Source organism: Anastrepha ludens, chromosome 3 (assembly GCF_028408465.1).
Source record: "Anastrepha ludens isolate Willacy chromosome 3, idAnaLude1.1, whole genome shotgun sequence".
NCBI lineage: Eukaryota > Metazoa > Arthropoda > Insecta > Diptera > Tephritidae > Anastrepha > Anastrepha ludens.
The window spans coordinates 88,146,799-88,167,568 of NC_071499.1; the positions used below are offsets into that span (position 1 = coordinate 88,146,799).

At 40.0% G+C, this 20,770-nt stretch overlaps 1 protein-coding gene across 1 annotated transcript in view; it reads right to left on the reverse strand.

The window, feature by feature from the left end:
- Window positions 1–19,938, reverse strand: part of LOC128858411 (low-density lipoprotein receptor-related protein 4) — a 41,369-nt gene extending 21,431 nt beyond the window's left edge. The window contains exons 1-2 of the mRNA XM_054094671.1: window positions 19,709–19,938; window positions 17,071–18,599 (exon numbers count right to left, since the gene is read on the reverse strand). Of these exons, the coding sequence (XP_053950646.1) occupies window positions 17,071–17,110 (40 nt within the window). The 5' untranslated portion in view covers window positions 17,111–18,599; window positions 19,709–19,938. The remainder of the gene's footprint in view (window positions 1–17,070; window positions 18,600–19,708) is intronic.
- Window positions 19,939–20,770: the final 832 nt, after the last annotated feature.

Below are 20,770 nucleotides of genomic sequence, written 5' to 3' on the forward strand. Positions count from 1 at the left end.
AACGTAGAAGCCACAAGAGAGTAAAGATCAAAATACTCTCGGATAGCCAATCAGTTCTAAAAGCTTTAGATAACTATACCTACAACTCAAAAACCCTCTTAGAATGCCACAAGGCACTCAATAACCTGGCATCCAAAAACAATGTCTCATTAATTTGGGTACCAGGACATGAGGGATATGACGGCAACGAAAAGGCAGACTTTCAAGCCAAAAAAGGGGCAGATGCGAACTTCATCGGACCTAGTCCTATGTTCGGATTCAACAAAAACAACCTGAAACAAAAAGTAAAATACTGGGCCAAAACTCTATTAAATCAGCATTGGAACAACGTAGAGGGTCTTAGACACTCCAAAAAGTTCCTAAGTTTCAACGCTAAAAGAGCTAACATGGCCCTCACGTTAAACAAAAAGAGCATTCGCACTCTCACAGGCGCCCTCACGGGTCACTTCACCTACAACAAACACTTACATAAATTAGGCATAACTAACACCAGCACCTGCAGATTTTGCTGCGAAGATGAGGAGTCTATAGAACATCTCATCATCGAATGTCCGGGGTTGACGCATAGAAGGAAAAGGTTTTTAAACAAGTTCATGCTTACAGATGAAGTCCTTCAATCACTCCCTCAAAAGGAGCTGGTACAATTCATAAGCATACTTAACAGTCAATCGACAACATAGGATGCACAATAGATCAATATGGTCGCAGAGCTAAAGGCCTATACCTTAACCCTTTACTATCATTAACCATTAACCATTTTGGTTATTTAATAATTTTATCCAATTCCTGTAATGATTTTTTTTTAGTTTTTGTTGAATTATTAATTAATACGGCATCAGATTTCCGAACAGCTTTTCCATGTCAAATTTTTCATATGAAACATCAGCCATTTCACGCTTTGTTAAGCTTGAATCCTCATAAAAAATTTCCCACAACTTCATGCTTTTAGGATCACGCTCAAATTCGATGCACGAGTGGAATTTAAAAAACAAATTCCGTTAACAGTTTCTCAATTTTTTGATGAAATTCTCCAAAACGATGAATTGTTTCACAGTACGATATTCGGCTATTTCCATTGAAAAAATATACTAACGTGCCAGATTCATTGCTTGTAAACAAAAGCATTGCCGCTAAATATGCGTGAAATTTCGCATGAAACCTGTATATGAAAACACCGCGCAACTTGTCAGCAACATGATGCCAGCAACATACCTATTTCCACATCTATTTAAAATGCAGATGTCATTGAGTGAAAGCTGACACTTCGATTGCGATTGAAGTGCCCAAGTTCGAATACTCCGAAGTTGCAGTATTTTTAAGCGAAACGTCTTCGCAAAGAGTATAAGCAAATCTTCTTTATATTTTTGTGTGCAAGTTCGTTTTTTTTATTTGACTATTAATGCTGCTAGAACATTTGACGCTAAGCCAAATGCATGTTGCTGGCGAAATTTCACGGGTGTGGAGTTAATACTAGCCTTAAGAGTGAACGAAATAAATTTGTGTGTGTGTTTAAATGAAAGATGAAATATTAAAATGGCGTATAAATTTTGATTCATTTACTGGTTAGTAGCTGTTGCTTTCAATATTTTTTAAACAACTGGAAGTCAGTTGCCTTTAGTGTCGTTGATGTTGTACACAGGCAGAATGCCGTGTATACAACCTTCGCTCAGTTTGCCTGTTGTTATCAAATTTCCAAGAAAATTGTTTTAGTTTGTTTATACAATATGGTGTAAATTGATTTGAATTGAAAATTGTATATATTCAATCGGACTGAGTAAGCTTTTGTTGCTTAGAAATTTAAACTACTCACGCTTGCGAAATCATTATAATTTATCAATTATTGCACGCTAGTAAACCGTGTGTTTAACCATTTTGCAGTTTTGTGCGGTTCCCCCCATTCATCCTCGACTTTTTTTTATGTTAGCGAGAAAAATTGCCAAAAATCAATGCGATCTTTATGCCTCTTCAAACTTGCACTTTATTATACCGAAATTCAATGAGCTGCAATACTGTATACCCGGATTTTAGCTAAAGATTCTGAAATTTTGATGAAAATTAGCTGATTTTTTATAAGTTTTGTATAAGGTTTGCACCTTTACATTTTATGGGTTTTGTCGTTGTTAACTTTCATTGTTAACACCCTGTAACTCACAACTGAATGGAATATACGAAAAACAACAACATCATTTTTGTGTGAAATCTCACCTTGTCAACGAACATAACCTTAAAATTGTTTCAGCGATACCAAAAAAATCATGGTATTCTTTTTGCCCAGATTAATATTTTTAAAATTAACTTAAAAGCGTTCATGAATCGGCTGGTGCTGGCTAACATTTACACAAATATACAATTTATCCTTATTGTCGTGCTAAAACCTATGGGTGTGCAATTTTGTCAATTTAAGGATCTGAGTTGGCTTCTCGCGAAACTGATTGCGTAGGCCATAAGAATCCAACTAAAACTAATATAATAAATTGTAATAAAGGTATCAACGATTTTAAAAATACAAATATACATATTTAATTTTTTCCAACAGAAAAAAATGTAAATATGTGATTTTTCCTTAAATTTGAAAAGATTTTTGTATTTCACTTCTATTCACTGATTGCATTTTTATTAATACATACTGGTTCTCCTGCTCCTGCTTAAACCGGGTAAACAACCCGATCTACCTCTGTCATACAGACCCCTATGTCTGCTGGACACAGTGGGAAAGGTACTGGAACGCATTATCTGCGAACGACTTCAGGAGCATCTGGAAGGCTCGGCAGGTCTCTCAGACAACAAATTCGGCTTCCGGAAAGCTAGATCTACGGTGGATGCAATAAGAACGGTGGTGGAGATAGCACACAGGGCTATAAGTTCGGGAGATCGGCAAGAAAGTTCTGCGCTGTGATCACCTTAGATGTTAGAAATGCTTTTAATTCGGCAAACTGGCCTAGCATCATCACGGTCCTCAGAGGTTTCAATGTACCAGCCTACCTTGTCCGCATTATCAGCAGTTATCTAAGTGACCGCATTCTGCGATATGAAACTGAAAAGGGACAAAAAACGTACAAGGTCTCAGGTGGTGTACCACAAGGTTCAATGCTGGGACCAACTATGTGGAACATCATGTACGATGCAGTCCTGAAGGTGAAGCTCCCGCCAAACGCCGAAATTGTGGAATACGCCGATGATATTGCCCTGGTGGTAGTTGATAGGAAACTTGACCACTTAAAGGAAAAGTGCAACGATGCTGCAGCGAGAGTGCAACGATGGCTTAACGAGGCTAAGTTAGATTAAGCCGGTAACAAAACAGAGGCAGTTATAATAAGTGCTGGAGGCCGAAAGTCCTTTGAGCTGAACATAGGTACACACCGTATAGTTTCGAAAAAGGCGGTCAAATATCTTGGGGTCTGTATCGACCCTAGACGTTGTTCCGGCAGCTTTTAATAAATGTAAGTTCCAAGGCGGCTTCTATCAATAGTGCCCTAACGCGACTTCTCCCTAATATAGGAGGGCCCCAGGGAAATCGCAGACGGCTACTGTCATTGGTTGCTGACTCTATAATTCTGTATGCAGCACCTATCTGGGCGGGGATCAAAAAGTCTACTCTACGGGAAGTCACCCAGACCTACAGGCAAGGCGCGCTGCGTGAAGCTTGCGCGTATAGAACGGTGTTTGATGATGCAATCTGTGTAATAGCGAGAAAGATACCCCTAAACCTCTTGGCAGATGAAATGTTTCGGCTCTATATCAGACAGGGAACGCGGCCCACACCTGGAGAAAAAGCAGCGGAGCGACTGCTGATAATAGGCCGGTGGCAGCAGCGGTGGGATGAGTCACAAAGCGGACGGTGGACCTACAAACTCATAATACCACGTGTTGATGAGTGGTTGATGAGAAAACAAGACAAGACACCGACTATGACTTTCCTCAGTTGCTCAGCGGACATGGCTGTTTTCAGGAATACCTGCACCGTTTTAAGCTGGCAGACAGCCCTTTCTGTCCAAACTGCCCGAATACAGACGAAAACGCAGAACACATCATGTTTTATTGCGAACGCTTTAGAGAGGAACGAGCTATACTGGAAGAAGCCCTGCGTCATCAACCGTCCTCCAGCACCCTCATACGAGATATGTGCGCAACCAGCGGTAAGTGGGAGGCAACGCAAACGTTTGCAGGTAAGACTATGACAGACTTCGCCATATTGATTGGGAACGCAAAGCGTTTCAGCAACAGAGAAGGCGGACAGTCTCTGACGAACCGACAACAAGCACAGACGTTTGAGTGAAACACTCAATACAGTATCATACAGAAGACAAGACGGTAGTGAATTAAGATAACACTACTGCAAGCTTTCCGTTGCCTCCTTTACTTTGGACCACCTATAAACATAGTAGGAGTAATTGAGACTATCGACGGTGTATAGCCTTCATACGCCTACAGGAGAGGAACCTGGACGCGGGTACCTGTTGTGTCTTCGGACATAAACGCGGCTCTACCCAGAAGTTATACTTTTGTGGTCCCAGGGTAGAACTAGGCGAGGTGGAGGATTGTTATAGTATTAGTGGGAGCGTGCCCCACATACCATTGGTGTGACGGCACCTTTGAGATGTTTCTGACATTTTGATTTCAACCTCCTTAAAAAAAAAAATACTAAACAAGTTATGTGCCAAAGCTAGCGATTCTTCTCCTTGGTTAGTGCGATAGCGGCTAAGTGATTTTGGCTGAGTTTAACAGAGCCGGTCGTTTCTTTCGCTTGCTAACCGGCGCCAGTTGGGCACGCCAAGTCAGCCCAAGCCCTTTTCCGCCTTATCTTTCCAACGCAGAGAAGGACTTTCTCTTTCTCTGCTATCACCAGCTGGTACCGCGTCAAATACTTTGAGATTCTTAGTTTCCTCCTTCATGCTTTGTTGTGGGAATTAGGCCGCTTTCTACCACACGCCTACACTTTTCTTGTTCCGGGCGATCCGAAAAGTTTAAATTTCGATTTGCCACTGATTGAAAAATTCTCGTTAAATGAATTTGGTTTATCTAAGAGTTCTTTGCAAAATATAGTTGGTTGCATTTATTGGCTTCCGTTGTGGACTCCGCTTAGAAAGAGGCTTTACTTAAAAAGCAATTACATTTATTCTTGCCTTTATTCTGTATTTGCTTTTCATAATAGGACTATGAATAAGTTCGTTACGGTTTTACAACAGATGGCGTAACTTGATTATTATTCCATCGATCCACATTTCCAAACATTCATTGGAGAGCTACTGTCGTAAGGCACAAACGTCAGTATAAGTTTTTTATTTGAAGCGTAAACAACAATATTTTTACCACACTTGAAAATGTCGAATTTCGTGCCAAATAATGTGTTTTTGCGGGGAATTCTTCTTCATTATTTTAATATGAAGAAAAAAGCAGCCGAAAGTCATCGTATCTTGGTGGAAGTTTATGGTGAGCATGCTCTATCTGAGCGAACGTGCCAGAAGTGGTTTGCACGCTTTAAAAGTGGTGATTTTGGCTTGGAAGACGAAGAACGCGAGGGTGCGCCACCAAAGTTCATGGATACCGAATTGGAGGAATTGCTCGATCAAGATCCGGCTCAAACGCAAGAAGAGGTTGCAAAAACTTTGGGAGTTGATCAATCAACCATTTCCAAACGTTTAAAAGCCATGGGAATGATCCGAAAGGTAGGCCATTGGGTGCCGTATGAATTGAAGGCAAGAGACGTTGAACGCCGTTTTATGGCATGCGAACAACTGCTTCAACGGCACAAAAGAAAGGGTTTTTTGCATCGAATTGTGACTGGCGATGAAAAGTGGGTCCATTACGACAATCCAAAACGTCGGGCAACGTATGGATACCCTGGCCATGCTTCAACATCGACGTCGGCGCAGAATATTCATGGCCTGAAGGTTATGCTGTGTATCTGGTGGGACCAGCTGGGTGTTGTGTATTATGAGCTACTGAAACCGAATGAAACGATTACGGGGGATGTCTACCGACGACAATTGATGCGTTTGAGCCGAGCACTGCGAGAAAAACGGCCGCAATACGCCGATAGACACGACAAAGTTATTTTGCAACATGACAATGCTCGGCCACATGTTGCACAAGTGGTCAAAACATACTTAGAAACGCTCAAATGGGATGTCCTACCCCACCCGCTGTATAGTCCAGACCTTGCGCCATCCGATTACTATCTCTTCCGATCGATGCAACATGGCCTGGCTGACCAGCACTTCCGTAATTACGATGAAGTCAAAAAATGGATCGATTCGTGGATTGCGGCAAAACCGACCGAATTTTTCACAAAGGGAATCCGTGAATTGCCAGAAAGATGGGAAAAAGTAGTAGTAAGCGATGGACAATATTTTGAATATTAAATTTGTAACCATTTTACGTCAATAAAGTTTCAAATTTCGAAAAAAAAACCGCACGAACTTATTCATAGCCCTATAGAATAACGTGAACCAATCTATGCAGAACATTCTTGAATATCAAAACGCCATCCGTTCATTCTTGGTAACCAGCTTTATACAATATATTTCTCACTGTCTGTGGATTAATTTAATAATTTTTTTACGTTTCACATATTTGGAATCTTATATATCTACACCCATGTTGCGTTTCGGGTGGGCTATTAAACTTCAGACATTTAAGCTCTCATTCTTGCTAGTGGAAATAGAGTCCTCCCTTTGTTTTCCAAATAATATAGAAACTAGAAATATGTTTAGGAGCAGCACATTAATGAGTAGTAGTAGTAATGAGTAAGCACTTTAATGTTTCTACGTGTCGCTGGAGGAATTCTAAAAAAATCCTGAAAAAAAGTACTAGAAAGAGTTTAGCGATAAACTGTTACTGAGGCTGAACTTTAGTGATTCACTGCATATCTCTGTTATCTTTTACGGCGAAATATCATTTAAAACAGCTGAACCACTAATACGCATGTTTATACAGACGTACCTCGAATCGTTTCGGTATATTAAAGTTCATATACTCCTCCGACCTCGCACAATATGAAAATACCCGTTCACATATGACAAATTGACAATTAGCTATCGAGTCATGTTCTCCAATTCTGACCACAAACTACAGCCCAATGGATTCAGATATGGATTTCAGGACGGCCAATCTTCTGCGGCTATGATTCCAAGAATATTGGTTTTTAGACACAGCGAGCTGGTTTTTGCCTTATGGGCTGAAGAGGAATCATGTTAGAAGATCCAACGCTCTACATTGAGAAGAGTACTGCTCAATTGCTTACCCACGCCTTCTAATACCCCCTGCTGGAAATGTAACGCCTTTACAAGACACTCGCCCCCAAACCATTACGGAGGCTGAATGGTGGCCATGCTGAACGCTTGGAATAACATTTTTTGCGTCTTTAGAAGTTTTAGCATAGATTTTGTCATTTTTAAAAACTTCTTCAACAGTGAATATTTTCTCATCTTTGAAAATAATCTTTTCATGGCCGTTGACCGCGTGCCACCGAAGAAGGTGCCTGCATCTGTCGAGTCTAATTTTCTTCAAGCGCATTGTCAAAAGATGACCTGTTGAATTTCGAAAGGCTTTAATGTGAAGATCATCTCTAATTAGACTTTACATGGATCTGATCGACACATTCAGTTCCATGGATATGATTTTCTGCTTTCTAAGGGGATTGCTGCTATTTTTTCCTCGAACGGCTTTTTTGGCTGCTCTGCTTTGAACCACGTGTTTGTTTCTTGTCTATCACTTCAGATGTTTGGGAAAAACTATCGTGCGGTAAAAAAACATTTTCTAAATATTAAGTTTTTCAGCAATTCATAAATCTCTCTTGCACTTTTACCACTCTTATGTAATGCAATCACTGCAATGCGATTTTCTTTAGCTCCCCACTCCATTGTTAATGAGCGAAATGTGCCAGGAAACTGAGTATCATAGGTATATTCTATGAGTAGAGCATCCATACGAACAAAAGCAGAATTAAAGTAACTTTTCTCTCCGAATTCCTTCTCGCCATAAGCATTGTCAAATTTGTCACAGAATTTGTGGCAAGACTAAATTTATGTAGAAAATGAAGATAAATCGTGGATTTGTAAATGGTGCTGCTTAAGATGTCGTCTAAATTCGAATGGTTGCTTCAAGCAAAAGAGTAAAACAAAATGATGCTTGGTATGCCAATGGAGTAAACGAAACCAACGAATATGCCGTCAATTCCAATGTTTCTATAACACAATGGAATCGACAGCATATTTACCATAAAACGCTTAAGCAAAGGTGCTTCTGCATTCCACTTCACTAGCATCGAGAAGCAAATGCCAAAGGGAGTGTCCAGGCATTAAAAAGCAAATTAAAAATTCATATTTTCAGTCTATTCTTAGTGATGTTGAAAAACAAACATGAAGTGGTTTTATGGACGTCAAAAAATGTATCTGATAACAAGAAATCTGCGTCATCCCGTCAAGGGAAGAGTGGACGGAGGACTACACTAGAGGGCAGGGCCTGGTGAATTTGTTCACGGATATATCGAAGTTGGAAGGAATGATTGGCGGAGGAGTCTTTTGCGAGGGGCTCCCCATCAGACTCAAATTCAGGTTACCGGACCACTGCAGTGTGTTCTAAGGCAGAGGTAGCCGCACTCAAAGAGGCAGCTGATTGGCTGCTCAAATGCGTACTAATAGTCAAGAAAGTAAATATTTACTCCGACAGCCAAGCGGCAATAAGAGCCCTCGGGTCCATGACGGTGCATTCGGAATTGGTCAAGGAATGCTTGACCTCACTTTCGACTGCGTCCGAATTCTTTGACATCAGCCTCATCTGGGTTCCTGATCACAGCGACATTGCGGGAATCTGTGAGGCGGATGAGCTGGCCAGACAAGGGACATGAGAGGTGATTTCCCCGCGAAGGGGGAGAATTGGGATCCCCCTGTCTACCTGCGGTCTGCTCCTGGAAAGATGGGCATCGCGCCAACTCAGCAAGCGCTGGGCAAATACACAAACGTGTAAGGTCGCGAAGTCCTTCTGGCCACGTGTGGACCGGAGGCGCTCGGGTGAGCTTCTGAGGCTGACAAAATATCAGCTCTCTAATCTAAGGGGTTCTCTCACAGGACACAATGCGCGAGGAATGCATGCTGTGAGACTTGGAATCACCTAGAGTCGTTTTCGCGCTGGATGTATGGAGGACGAGGTGGAATCTTCTCAGCACCTTCTCCTTAGCTGCCCTGCTCTGGGGGGGCTAAGTTCCAGGCATCTTGGCTCTTACTTCTTTGCCATGCCTGCTGATATAGCTGGCGCTGACATTAAAAATCTGATGAATTTCATCAGCAGCACAAAGCGGTTGACGCAAACAAAGACATCGATCGTAATCCGCACGCTACTAACCACCCCAGCACCATCTCTCCCCGCCCTCTCCCTGCATCCCATTGGGTTTTCCCTTTCACCTCACCTCCTTCATAATGGTATCACAAAGGACGAATCTTCTTCGACCAAGTGTGCTCACTCGCTGGCCAACCATAAAAACCTAACCTAAGAAATCTGCTGACTTTCGGGGAAAAAAATGTTGTTGGATAAAATGGTCTGCAACGTGTCACTAAAATTACATTTTCTTCACTCACATTTGAGCTTTTTTCGTAGTGTTTGTATGATAGTTAGTGACAAGCACGAAGAGAGGAAAACCAGCTGCACTAAACAAATACTCAAGTTTCAACCACAGCTTGAATAAAAGTGAAAGTGAGTAAATCGTTTGTTATTGTACGGAGGTATTGTATTTACTATACTTACAGAAACTTTCCTATAATTAAGAATTTAAAGCAGCAAAATTTGAAAGTTATTACACAAACGAAGTATACAACATATAAATGAAACAAAAAAATATTCTAATAAATTAGAAATGAAAGCAATAATTCACTATTCTAGTTAACGTATGAGAGAAAAAAATAAATAACTACATTAAATACATTATAATTAATAACTAATTAAGGTTAGTGAATAACGAAACCTTCCTATTTCAATTAAAATCGACGGGAGCTCCCTGGGTTCCTCCCCAACTATTTTTCAGCCACAATTCGGCTCATGACAACACAGTGGATTCTTCTGCATGAAAAATGAGCCAAATACTCTGAATACACTTGACTTTCGTACCCGTCGTTATTGTTCCAAAAAGGAAATATTAGCGTAACAATTCAATTGCATCCCATCTCGGATAATGTAAGTGATTGGATAAATAAAAAAACTTGTGGGATATAGTAAGGAGCCTGTGCAAGAATATATTGACAGAGGTTTGAATCATTGAATAATGCCTTCGCTTAGGAGGCTGTACTTGGAATGCAACTATTATTTATTGTTACATTTATTTTTAGAAGTATTTATTCTCACTCACAGCTGCATGTATAATGCCTTTGGACACCGAATCGAAGGTGTGGTTTTTTATGTCCTCCCTATTGATTAAGCAAGAAAACCCGTTTTTTATTTACTAATTTTATATTAAAGATTTTGTAAGTTTAGAAATCTTATTAAGCTATTCTGTTCTGACAAGCACTCTCACTTAATTGCTGGAAGCAGTATGAAACGTTCACGCCGGTGTGGATGGTACTGCCAGCGAGTTGGTATGTTTTTGTGCATTTATAATCTCCTAACTCGGAGTATTTGTAAGTAGTAATAAAAAAAAAAGGTAACAGCAAACTGATCTGTCAGCACTTTGTAAATTCTTCATTCTATTTTTAAACTTTATCTTAAATTAGATCTCTATTACAGATTTGCTGTGTCAGGAGCACATTTTTGAACCAAAGCGCTATTTTACGTCGGTGGTTTCGACGCTAGTTCGTTGCATTTCCGAATGGTAGTCCTCGCATATTTCAATGTAAGTTTTTTCTTGGCCAATAGGTCCTTGAAGTGTCTTTTATGCAGCGGCTGCCGCCCCTAAACCTATAACTTTTAAGAGTGGCTTATAAAAGTGAAAAGGCTACATTTTTTTATGAAATTTGTTTAAGTTACTACGAAGCTGATACTTTCTTTATCCATAATAAATTCAGAAATTCTGCTGTTTTTTTTAATTGTTAATATTATTTATTATTATAAGTTTATGTTAAGAATACTAATTAATTTTATATAAATTTGCTTGCAGGCAATTTCCTGCATCTTGAATGGATGCAAAATTGTACATGACTTTCATCGCCGTAGCGTATGAGTAACTTTTTTGACCTTAAATCTTCATTTTACCTTAAACAGAAAACAAAATTATTAACGAGTTTTGCTAACTTACGTTCTAAATTTGGTATGTACGTTCTCTCCTAACGGACACCTCTCTTAAGCGGACACTTTTTTCGGTACCTACAACAAATCCTTAAGAATTAAAAAAAAAAAAATTTGCCCTCTCATAACGTGTTAACATTTTTTTTTACACTTTTCTTATAAGTGGACATCGCATAAGCGGAAAAAATTTTCAGTCCCATAGGTGTCTCTTTATTTCAACAATTTGCCAGGGCCGCCGAGAAAAAATCAGTGCCTGAAGCAATTAATTTTTTTAAATATTTTAGATTATCATAAAAAATCATACAACCAACAACTTTAATATATATAGAATTTGCGTTTACACCCCTCTTGGTTGTTTGGCCAAGCTCCTCTTCTTACTTGTGGGATGGATCCTTTAGTTTGAAGCCAACTCCGAACGGCAAATGGTTTTTATGAGGAGGTTTTTCGTCGCAGAAATACACTCAGAGGTTTGCCATTGCCTGCCGAGGAGCGACCACTATTAGGAAAAACTCTTTTTTTTTCATTTTGGTGTTTCACGGAGATTCGAGCCCACGTTCTACGAACTAACCCATTCGGCTGCGGCGGCCGTTGTTTTATTGCTTTGCATATAAATCGACATTTGATCGAGTGTTCAACTCGTTTGCAAAAGAATATGGCTATTAGTACTCCTTTACCCATCGAAATAACAAAATTTTTACAGATTTGCTTATGAAACAAAAATTATTAAGCGTACCAGCATTAACACCGATAATAATGTCAGCCTTGAAGTCCTCCCCTGCCTCCTCTGCGTTCGAAAGATCAGGAGGAGAAGGGCCTGGCTTCACTTGGTGTTTTCAACTGGCGCTGGTTGGCACGAGAAAGAAATGAATGACGCGCTTTCTTAGGTTAGGTTGAAGCGGTTGTCTTGTGGGACACACTCAGACTCATATCCCATTGTGATGCCGCGTGGGGGAGCTTTCCCTATTTCTCCTAAAACCATTGTGCGCTTTTCAAAAATTTTAGAAGATCTCCTATTTCTGTGGAACTGAGATCTTCCAATTCGTTAAAAAATTATTTGCCTAGAATAGCAAATCTCCGTCTGGATAGAGCAGGACAATGGCGCATAAGGTGCAAGATTGTCTCCTCCTCCTCTTCCTCATCAAGACAACTTCTACAGAAGTCGTGTGCTTGCACACCCATCCTTTGGGCGTGCCTACCTATTAGGCGATCTCCCGTTATGACTGAAATCAGTGCGCTAAGACTGTGTTTATTTTGGCTTAGCAAAGATTCGGTGCGTTTAGCACTAAGAGTCGGCCACAGTTGATGGGCGATTTTGCAGGTGGCTTCATTGCGCCATCTTTCGTTTGTTTTCCTTACGATTTCTTCAAGGATAAGTAGCTTACATGTTTGTAAGGGAATGCCTATGTCATTGTCTATGCACTTATCGGTCAACTTGGTGCCGAGTCTCGCTAGTTCATTGGCTCTACAGTTACCATCAATGGCGCGATGTCCATGAACCCATATTATCCTTAGGCGTAATGACTCAGCCATCTCGTTAAGAGATGTGCGGCATTTCATGGCTACCTTGGAGGTTGTCGACTGCTTTGTGAGGGATTTTATCGCCGCCTGGCTGTCAGTGAAAATGTAGATGTCATTTCCGGATATCGCATCTTAAACTCGGCCAAAACCGCGTAAGCGGATATCGCGCCAACCAAGTAATTTGAGCAATGTTTGCGTTGATTTTTTCTTGTGTCACCAAAACAATCTTAGTTTTTTCCGACCTCTGTCGTAAAGAAACCTCTGTCACATCCCCTGAAGCGTTAGCAAATTATATGGGTTTTTCGTGCCTCGGCAGGCAATGTCAGACCTTCAAGTGCCCTATTTCTGCCAAGAAAAAGCTCGTCATAAAAAAATATCTACCGTTCAGAGTCGGCTTAAAACTATAGGACGTTGAGCTACATTTTCGTCTATGTAACTTGTCTATAGAAGGCGCAGCGCAGAATGTGTACATATTTCCCCAAGATGGCAGCGATGTCGAAATATTTTGAAAAATTCTATTTATGGTTCGATTAAATTATATTCATAATACAGGGTTTGATTGAAAAGTAATGAGCCTTCCCGCGCGGAGCGTCTTCCAAGCGATCAACTGAATTGGCTGGTGGGGAAAAATGATCGTTGGACCTTCCCCTTCCACTAGAAACCGGTCTCAGTTCGCTGGCAACAGCGGTGCAGTCCACATCGTTCCGCGCGCGAAAGCTGTTTTAAAAGTGTGTTAGGTGGCGAAAATGCAGCGATCGTTGGAGCAACGTTACTCGATCAATTTTTTTCGACTCTCGAGGCATCGTCCACAAGGAGTTTGTACCTCCAGGAAGCACTGTAAATGCGGAATTTTACAAAGAAGTGCTCCAAAAGGTTTAATAAAACTGCTTAAAAAAAAATAAGGTTCATTACTTTTCAATCAAACCCTGTATATACATATTTATTTCACGTGATAAGATAAGCACAGTATGAAAATAGTTCCGCTAGTTGGCACAGGAGTTAAAATATTTCTAGAAATCCTATATTTCTTTTGGTTCATATTCAGAATAAAGTATATCTACATGATCATTTTTTGTGTAAATGGAAATAATTTTATGAAAAGTGGTATCCAAGTTTAGTAAAGTGGAATAGAAAAGAATATATTTATATATTTGGGCCGTCCATCCTTTGTTAGGTTTTTGGCCAAGCTCTTCCACCAATGGTTTTGGCATGGGTCTTGATGTTTCTCCACCAAAGGGTAAAGGGGGGAGGAGATGCCTACAGCTGTGTGCCGCTTTCAAACGGCATGGATGATATTTTAAAATGGAGCTTTTTCATGTACTTGCACCTTATGGATCCCACACGGAAGTTATGAATCACATACGGCAAATCTTGCTAGCTGAAAATTAATTTGTTCTCGAACGTTTGGCAAATAGAGCACTGATTTTGAGAAAACTAAGTATTCTCGCCAAACAAAAACAAAAAATATCTGCCGTTCGGAGTCGGCTTAAAACTGTAGGTCCCTCCATTTGTGGAACCACATCAAGACGCACACCACAAATAGGAGGAGGAGCTTGGCCAAACACCCAAAAAAAGTGTACGCGCCAATTATATATATATATATAAGTATTCCCGCCAAATTTAGCAGCTGTAAAAATGGAAGCACCTATACAAAACCTACTAAAATACTATAGTTCGAATCAAATCAAAGAGGAGAATACTCAAAATCTTAGAAGTTTTTTTATGCTTATACTGTGACCAAACATATAAAAAATGTTATCTAAAGTTTCCATTCTTCAACGTCCTTGACATCCTAACAAAAACATGTTTTATGGATTTCACTGTCAGCAACTCAGATTTCATCCCTGTACCTTCATTTGTCGCGGGATATATAAATGTTCACGATCTTCGTTATATCGGAAAGATAGAAAAGATAGAAGGTGGATGGTAAAAACGGATAAATTAGTTTGAGGTCACTCTTCCACAAATCTCTTAGATTCATTGATGAATTTTAAGAGATCCGGAAGAGGAAGAGTATGAACTTTGTCCATATTCAGTGTATCGCAACCCAATATCCTAAGTCTGATTCTGGCAAATGCAGGACAGCTACAGAGAAAACGCTCTGCAGTGTCGTCATTCTCAAGACGGGATAGGCATATCGGGCTGTCTATGAGCCCCATGGTAGCCATATGCTGACCACAGACGTTGTGCCCCGTGATATTACACTCACCAGTACTCTCAGGTCCTTCCTGCTGAGTTTTATCAGCGTGCGTTATAATTTGAGCTTTTTTTGTTACGCATAAAACAATCGACCAGTGCTCGTAACTACAGGTCAAATGAAGCAAATATGCGTTTTTAGTTTTCTCACAGAAGATAAAATTTTGTTTAAGGATCTTAAAGTTTCAATAAGGATAGTGGTTTCACAAAAAAAGGTCTTAAGGTGCAGTAATATGCGTATCAAATCAGAAGCAATTTTTGCGTAATCATTCTGTGATAAAATACCTTTGAAATGCCCTTTAAATTCTTATCCTTTCAAAACGCGTAGGGAAAATATTTTATGCGATTTTCTATAGGCACTGACACCTGCTCAGAGAATTAATTTTGGGTTGGCGATAGTGAATATGATAATTAAAAATATATACTTTTGTAAGGAATTCGAATGAAAACGTCAAAGATATCCTAAGATAAAAATTGTAAGAGCAATTTTGAGGAATTTTATCGTTGAATACCTATGAAAAACAAATTCTTAGAACTATGCGTGCTGTTCCCTTTCATTTGATGCCCATGTTTCACTACTTTGTGAACTCGAGGGTCCCTTAAAAAAATTTCGAGGGTTTGTGAAAAAATTAAAAATATAAACTCTAGTTTTTGCGCATACCGACCTCCTCATATGTGATTGCAAATGTGGCAAACCAGGTCGACATTGCATCAGAAATTAAACAATCAAAGAAATAATCAGAAAACGAAAGGAAATGGCAAAGAAGTGGTCATAAGCTACGGAAAAATGTCGACAATGGCGCTAAACAAGCGCTGCGCTGGAATCCATTTCCACAAACTGATAAAGGAATTGGCAGACCACGTACCACCTTGGCTTATCGTGGAACGAACTAAAATCTGTAGGACAAAACCGTGTCCGTTGGCGAAGAGGGGTGGTTGACGTCCTATGCCTTAAACAGGAGTTAAAGTATCACAGATATATGTATATATATATTTATATATATATATATTTAAGTGTGATTTGGGTTGCCGCATGACATAGTAATATCTAATGCGAGCTAAAGAAGAAGAAGCAATGGTAGCTCATGGCGTCCTGGCGAAGTTAGTAAAAGCAACCTGCGCACGCTTTACGACTGCCTAAATAGAGCTTAGAGCATTAGATAGATAGATTGACTTGAAGTTTGCAGTTCAACCTCATGGTTTTTTGTGTCCTCTACTCATTAGAGTACTTCATCAGAACCTATTTCCTTTATTAAACTTAAAATACAGTTCGGTAAGGCCTTTCTTGTGGCTGTAATTGGCAGAGATGTCTTAACCTTCTCCGCGCTATAGCGCTGCGAAGATATATTGGAGTCTCTGGGGATTGGTCGCAGAAACGACAAGAGTCAGCGGACCATATCCCAATCCTGTGCAGATGCCTGCTCAATCTGCAACGCCCGGAATACGTGAGAGTTCTCAGTTTATCCTTTGGGAGGACTTTGAGATTCCTTAACCTCTCTTGATTGTCTTCTTCAGCACATCGCACTACCAACCAATTACTTTATCAGGAAAGTTTCACCTTTCGAATGTGACCCAATGATACTGGCCTTAAAATCTTCGATGTGTTTTTTAAAGATATTAGAATTAGTTTCTATGGCAATGAAGCGACCAAATGAAAATGAGCTTGATTTGATGAAGAGAAAGATATGAAGCGGCGCTTAGCTCAATGGCGTCAATTATGAAGTCCACTCACTTGCGTCTTGCTAAAAGAGATCGGCAAAAAAGCCTTATCCTGTAGCAGCAACAAAGTGTACATTTCAATTCTGCAAGGGCGCATAATCACATTTAGTTCATGTGCACGCACTCAAAAGCTAATTTTTGGGCAAACAACTGGATAATTCTATTGCACTGTGAAAGCAAACGCAATCCTACAGTTAGCTACGAAATTCACTTTGAAAGCCATTTCTTCTTAGAATCTCTGCAATCAGTCACAACTGCAAATAAACCTTTCACAGTCATAGTCAGCGAATGCCAGCAAATTTAGTTCATATTTTTTTGCAACAGACATGCGGATTTAAAAACTAGTTAGCTTTGTGAATGCTGTGAATCTTAGTTGCTTTCTTTGTATAAGTGTGTGTGTATGCATGCACATACATATGTACTTACCCAAATGCACATGCAGCAACAACACAAATGTTATATACATGATCCGAATGATGTTGTATTGTGCGTGCGTGCCTTCGTGCGTGTACGCGTGCGAATTGCAGAGGAATAAAAGCGTGCGTGTGTGTATGCTGCACGCGTCCACCTTTGTTCACTGAAATCTACGCTTGTATGCGTGTGTAGCTGATATTGGGCTTAGCGGAAGTTTCAAATGCTCAGTTTGACTGCTTGTGTTGTTGTTACTGCTGTTTTTGTTGAGAAGGTTAGTTGTCACTGCTGCTCCAAAATGCTTCGTAAACTGCTGCAGCCGATCGCTCTCCCTCTGCCCACCACACGCGTGAGTGTATTTGTCGTACTTATGTGTAGGTAAGTGTAGGTCTATATTCATATATATATATATGTATTTATGTGTGCGTGTTTGTGTGAGCGAGGGCTGCTGACTCCTCTTTTGACTCCTGCTATTGTTGCTGCTTGGGGGTTGCGTGAATTTTGCGTAGTCTTCTTGTTTTTGCGCTTTCTTCTGCTTCTTCTTTAGCTTTCTCGCTTGACTGCGCGTCGTAGCTGCCGTGCGTCTCTTTTAAGGAAAATGCGTGGGCGTCAAGGGAAATTTTCGAGTTTGCTTTAGGTTTTTTGTGTCTTGTTTTTGGTTTGCTAAGCGCAGCAGTTACTTCGTTACATTTCGTTTCGTCAATCAGTCTCGTTGATGCTTGACTTGATTTATTTTCGGCAATATACAATTTACTTGACTGCTTAATTTTACATCTCGTTCCGTTTGGCTATGGCACACGTTTTATTTTTATCCTTACGGTTTAGTTGGTTGGTTTTTTGTTTTGTGTAGTTTTTGCTACTTTATAGATTTGGTGTGGCTGCTGCGTCGTTGTTGTTAATTACATATTATATTCTGTTGTCGAGAGTGCCTTCGTAGCTTGGTCGGCACACAGCTGCCCTTAGTTGGCTCTGCCCTTCCGCATTTGCCTTACTACCCACTAGTTTTTGGTTAAGTTGTGTTGCGTTATTTTTTTGGGCTGCGTCTGAGTTGTTGATTCTTTGGTTTGTAGAACTAATTGACGCCTTATTTTTCTATGTATACTTTTAGGCGTTGGAGAGATTAATTTTTTAACAGCTGCCTTTCAATGCAATTTTGGTATATTTTAGTCTTGGAACTTTTATCTATTGACATGAACTTCGTTTTTTTAATTATTTTCCTGTGCTTCCTCTTCTTTTTCTGTTACTATTAGTCTATATATACATAGTGTGTATATTACAGATTTACATGGGTTCGCCGACTTTAGCGCAGCTTGTGTATCGGCCAAACCCCCTTTCGCTTTCTCTTATAGCCACGTTTCATCGTTTTCTCAGATTTCGGCGAATTCGTTCGGCCATTAATTTAATTTTGCGCATTTTGCGTTGACTTTTTTCAATTCCACTTTTTTTTTATTAATTAGGGTAATAGGTTGGTGAAGGATTGGGGTGTGGTTAGGGACGTTAAGGTTCCCTCTGATTTCTGTTTTTATTTCAGTTCACTTGTTTTGCTGAAAAGAAGTAAAATTCTTAATTCTATATATTTTTACACATATTTTTTGCTTATAAAATTTTGCGTTGCTTTTGTTTTTGTTGTTGCTGATGTTGTTACTTTATTTCGAGCTCAGCTATTGTTGCTGTTTTTCTATAACCGCATTTTGCTAACAACGAAGGGCGTGTGCCTGATTAGTGCTGCTGTTTTAAGGGCACTGTTGTTGTTGTTGCTTCTATCCAGCCTCTGCTCATGCTTGTGGCTTCGACTGAGTGGCCGTGTCCGTGGCACAACCAGAGAATCAGGTTAAGGTGGAGCAATTGAAAGCAACAATAAGAACGCATATTCTTTTTTCTTAAAAAATTTTTTGAGTAGCAATTCAGGTATACTTTGCGTGAAAAAAAAAAAAAAAAAAAAATTTAAAGCACAGCACGCAGTTCTTTTGCCACAAGCATTTCTTTAATCACAATTTTCTTTGAAACTTTTTCACTTATGAACTTTAAACACTTTTTTTCAAAATTTTCACCCACTTTATCAAAATTTCTTTGCACATTCTACGTTGCTGCTACTTTTTCACTTTTCCACTGCTTTAACTGGTGTGTGTGCGCTTGTGCGTAGAACAGTGTGCGCTATACATGCATATGTGTACACCAATAGCACAGCTATGTATGTGTGCTGCTGTTGGTGCTACAAACATACACACACTCGAGCACAGTGTGGCGGCGAAGACGCCCACAGCCTACGTTGTCGGAGTAGCTGTCGTCGTGTCGGGCCACGGTCACGGAGTTAGCTAGTCAGCTAGTCGTGTAGCAGCCAAGTCAGCTAAATTTACCAACCAAGAGCCAGCAGCCAGGCTGCTTGCCACATACAATTGAAATCCTATGAAAATGCGTTGGAGTGTGAGCAGCTGTTTGTTTTTTTGCAATGAAATTTTTCTTTCAAAATTTTGTAGATAGATATAAAATATAAACACCTCAATGGATACACTTTTCAATTCACTAAACTTCTATTCACTTCGTTTCGATGCACTACACTCCATTGGAGGAGTTTATTTTCCATCACCCCACAGCGTTAGAGAAAAGATTTTCACACTAATTTTTATATAAGATTTTTCTTTCTGCGTCTTACTTTATATCTGCCTTGCAATTTTCACCTCACTTGAATTGACTTCTTTGTTGGCTTTGCATATTTAACACTTTTTTTAAATAGTTTAAGCTATTTCGCACAATTTAAATTTTTTTCTTTCAGCTTTATAATTAGTTGGGTGGAGGTTGTGCACAGTATTTGCTGCTTTATGATGCGCTTTGCCAACCACCGAGCACTGTGCACAGCGCAGGAAAAATTGGTCGTCGTCGTCGACGAGGAAACGTACTCAAATAAAGCATAGAATCGCAGTAGCTCGCCAAGGCAGCTAGACAGTCAAACAGTTTTAGGCAGCCAGCGCTCGGCTGTATTAAAGGAGTGCACATACACACACTTGTTTACATACAAAAGGCGATATGAGTAGATTCATAGTTCTGAGAGTAGCACTGAGATTCGTCTCTACAGCTGCTCATTCACGTTCATTGTAAATTGATTAACACACACACATATACATACTCGTCGAATTCTCATGGATGCTGTATAGCGCAGCATCGTTGGCAAAAAAGCTGCAATGCTTTGACTAACGACCTTGCGCATTGCCTTGCAATTTGGCAAAAGCTTGTTTGTTCGTGAGCGTAAAGCTGCACTTCGTATGAGAAGAATTGAGCGCAAAGGGCGGCTCAGTTTGGAAGAGCAATTGCGTATCATATCAATTAGGTACTTATGCACATACATACATATTTATGTATGTGTATGTATTTATGCATATGTAGTAGCTACAGTTATTGGCGCTTAAACACCCATTCACCCATTTAGTGACAGCTGGAATCACGCTGTTATCAATTGTTTTTCTTTTTTTAGGACATACCAGCGAATGTCGCTGGGTCGAGGCTTCACCGCGAATGATTAAAACATTTGTGAAGTGTTTTTGATCCCGGTAAGAGGCTAAGAAGCAGTGATGGGTTGTATACGGTGCCCTATTAAAACCGTTTATTCTCAGTTTTGTGCCAATTTTTAGTATTTGTCGTGCAGAAATGTTGTTTGACAGCTGTCATGTGGGTGAGACGGTTAGAAAATTACGTTTCTCATATCAAACGATGGAAGGCC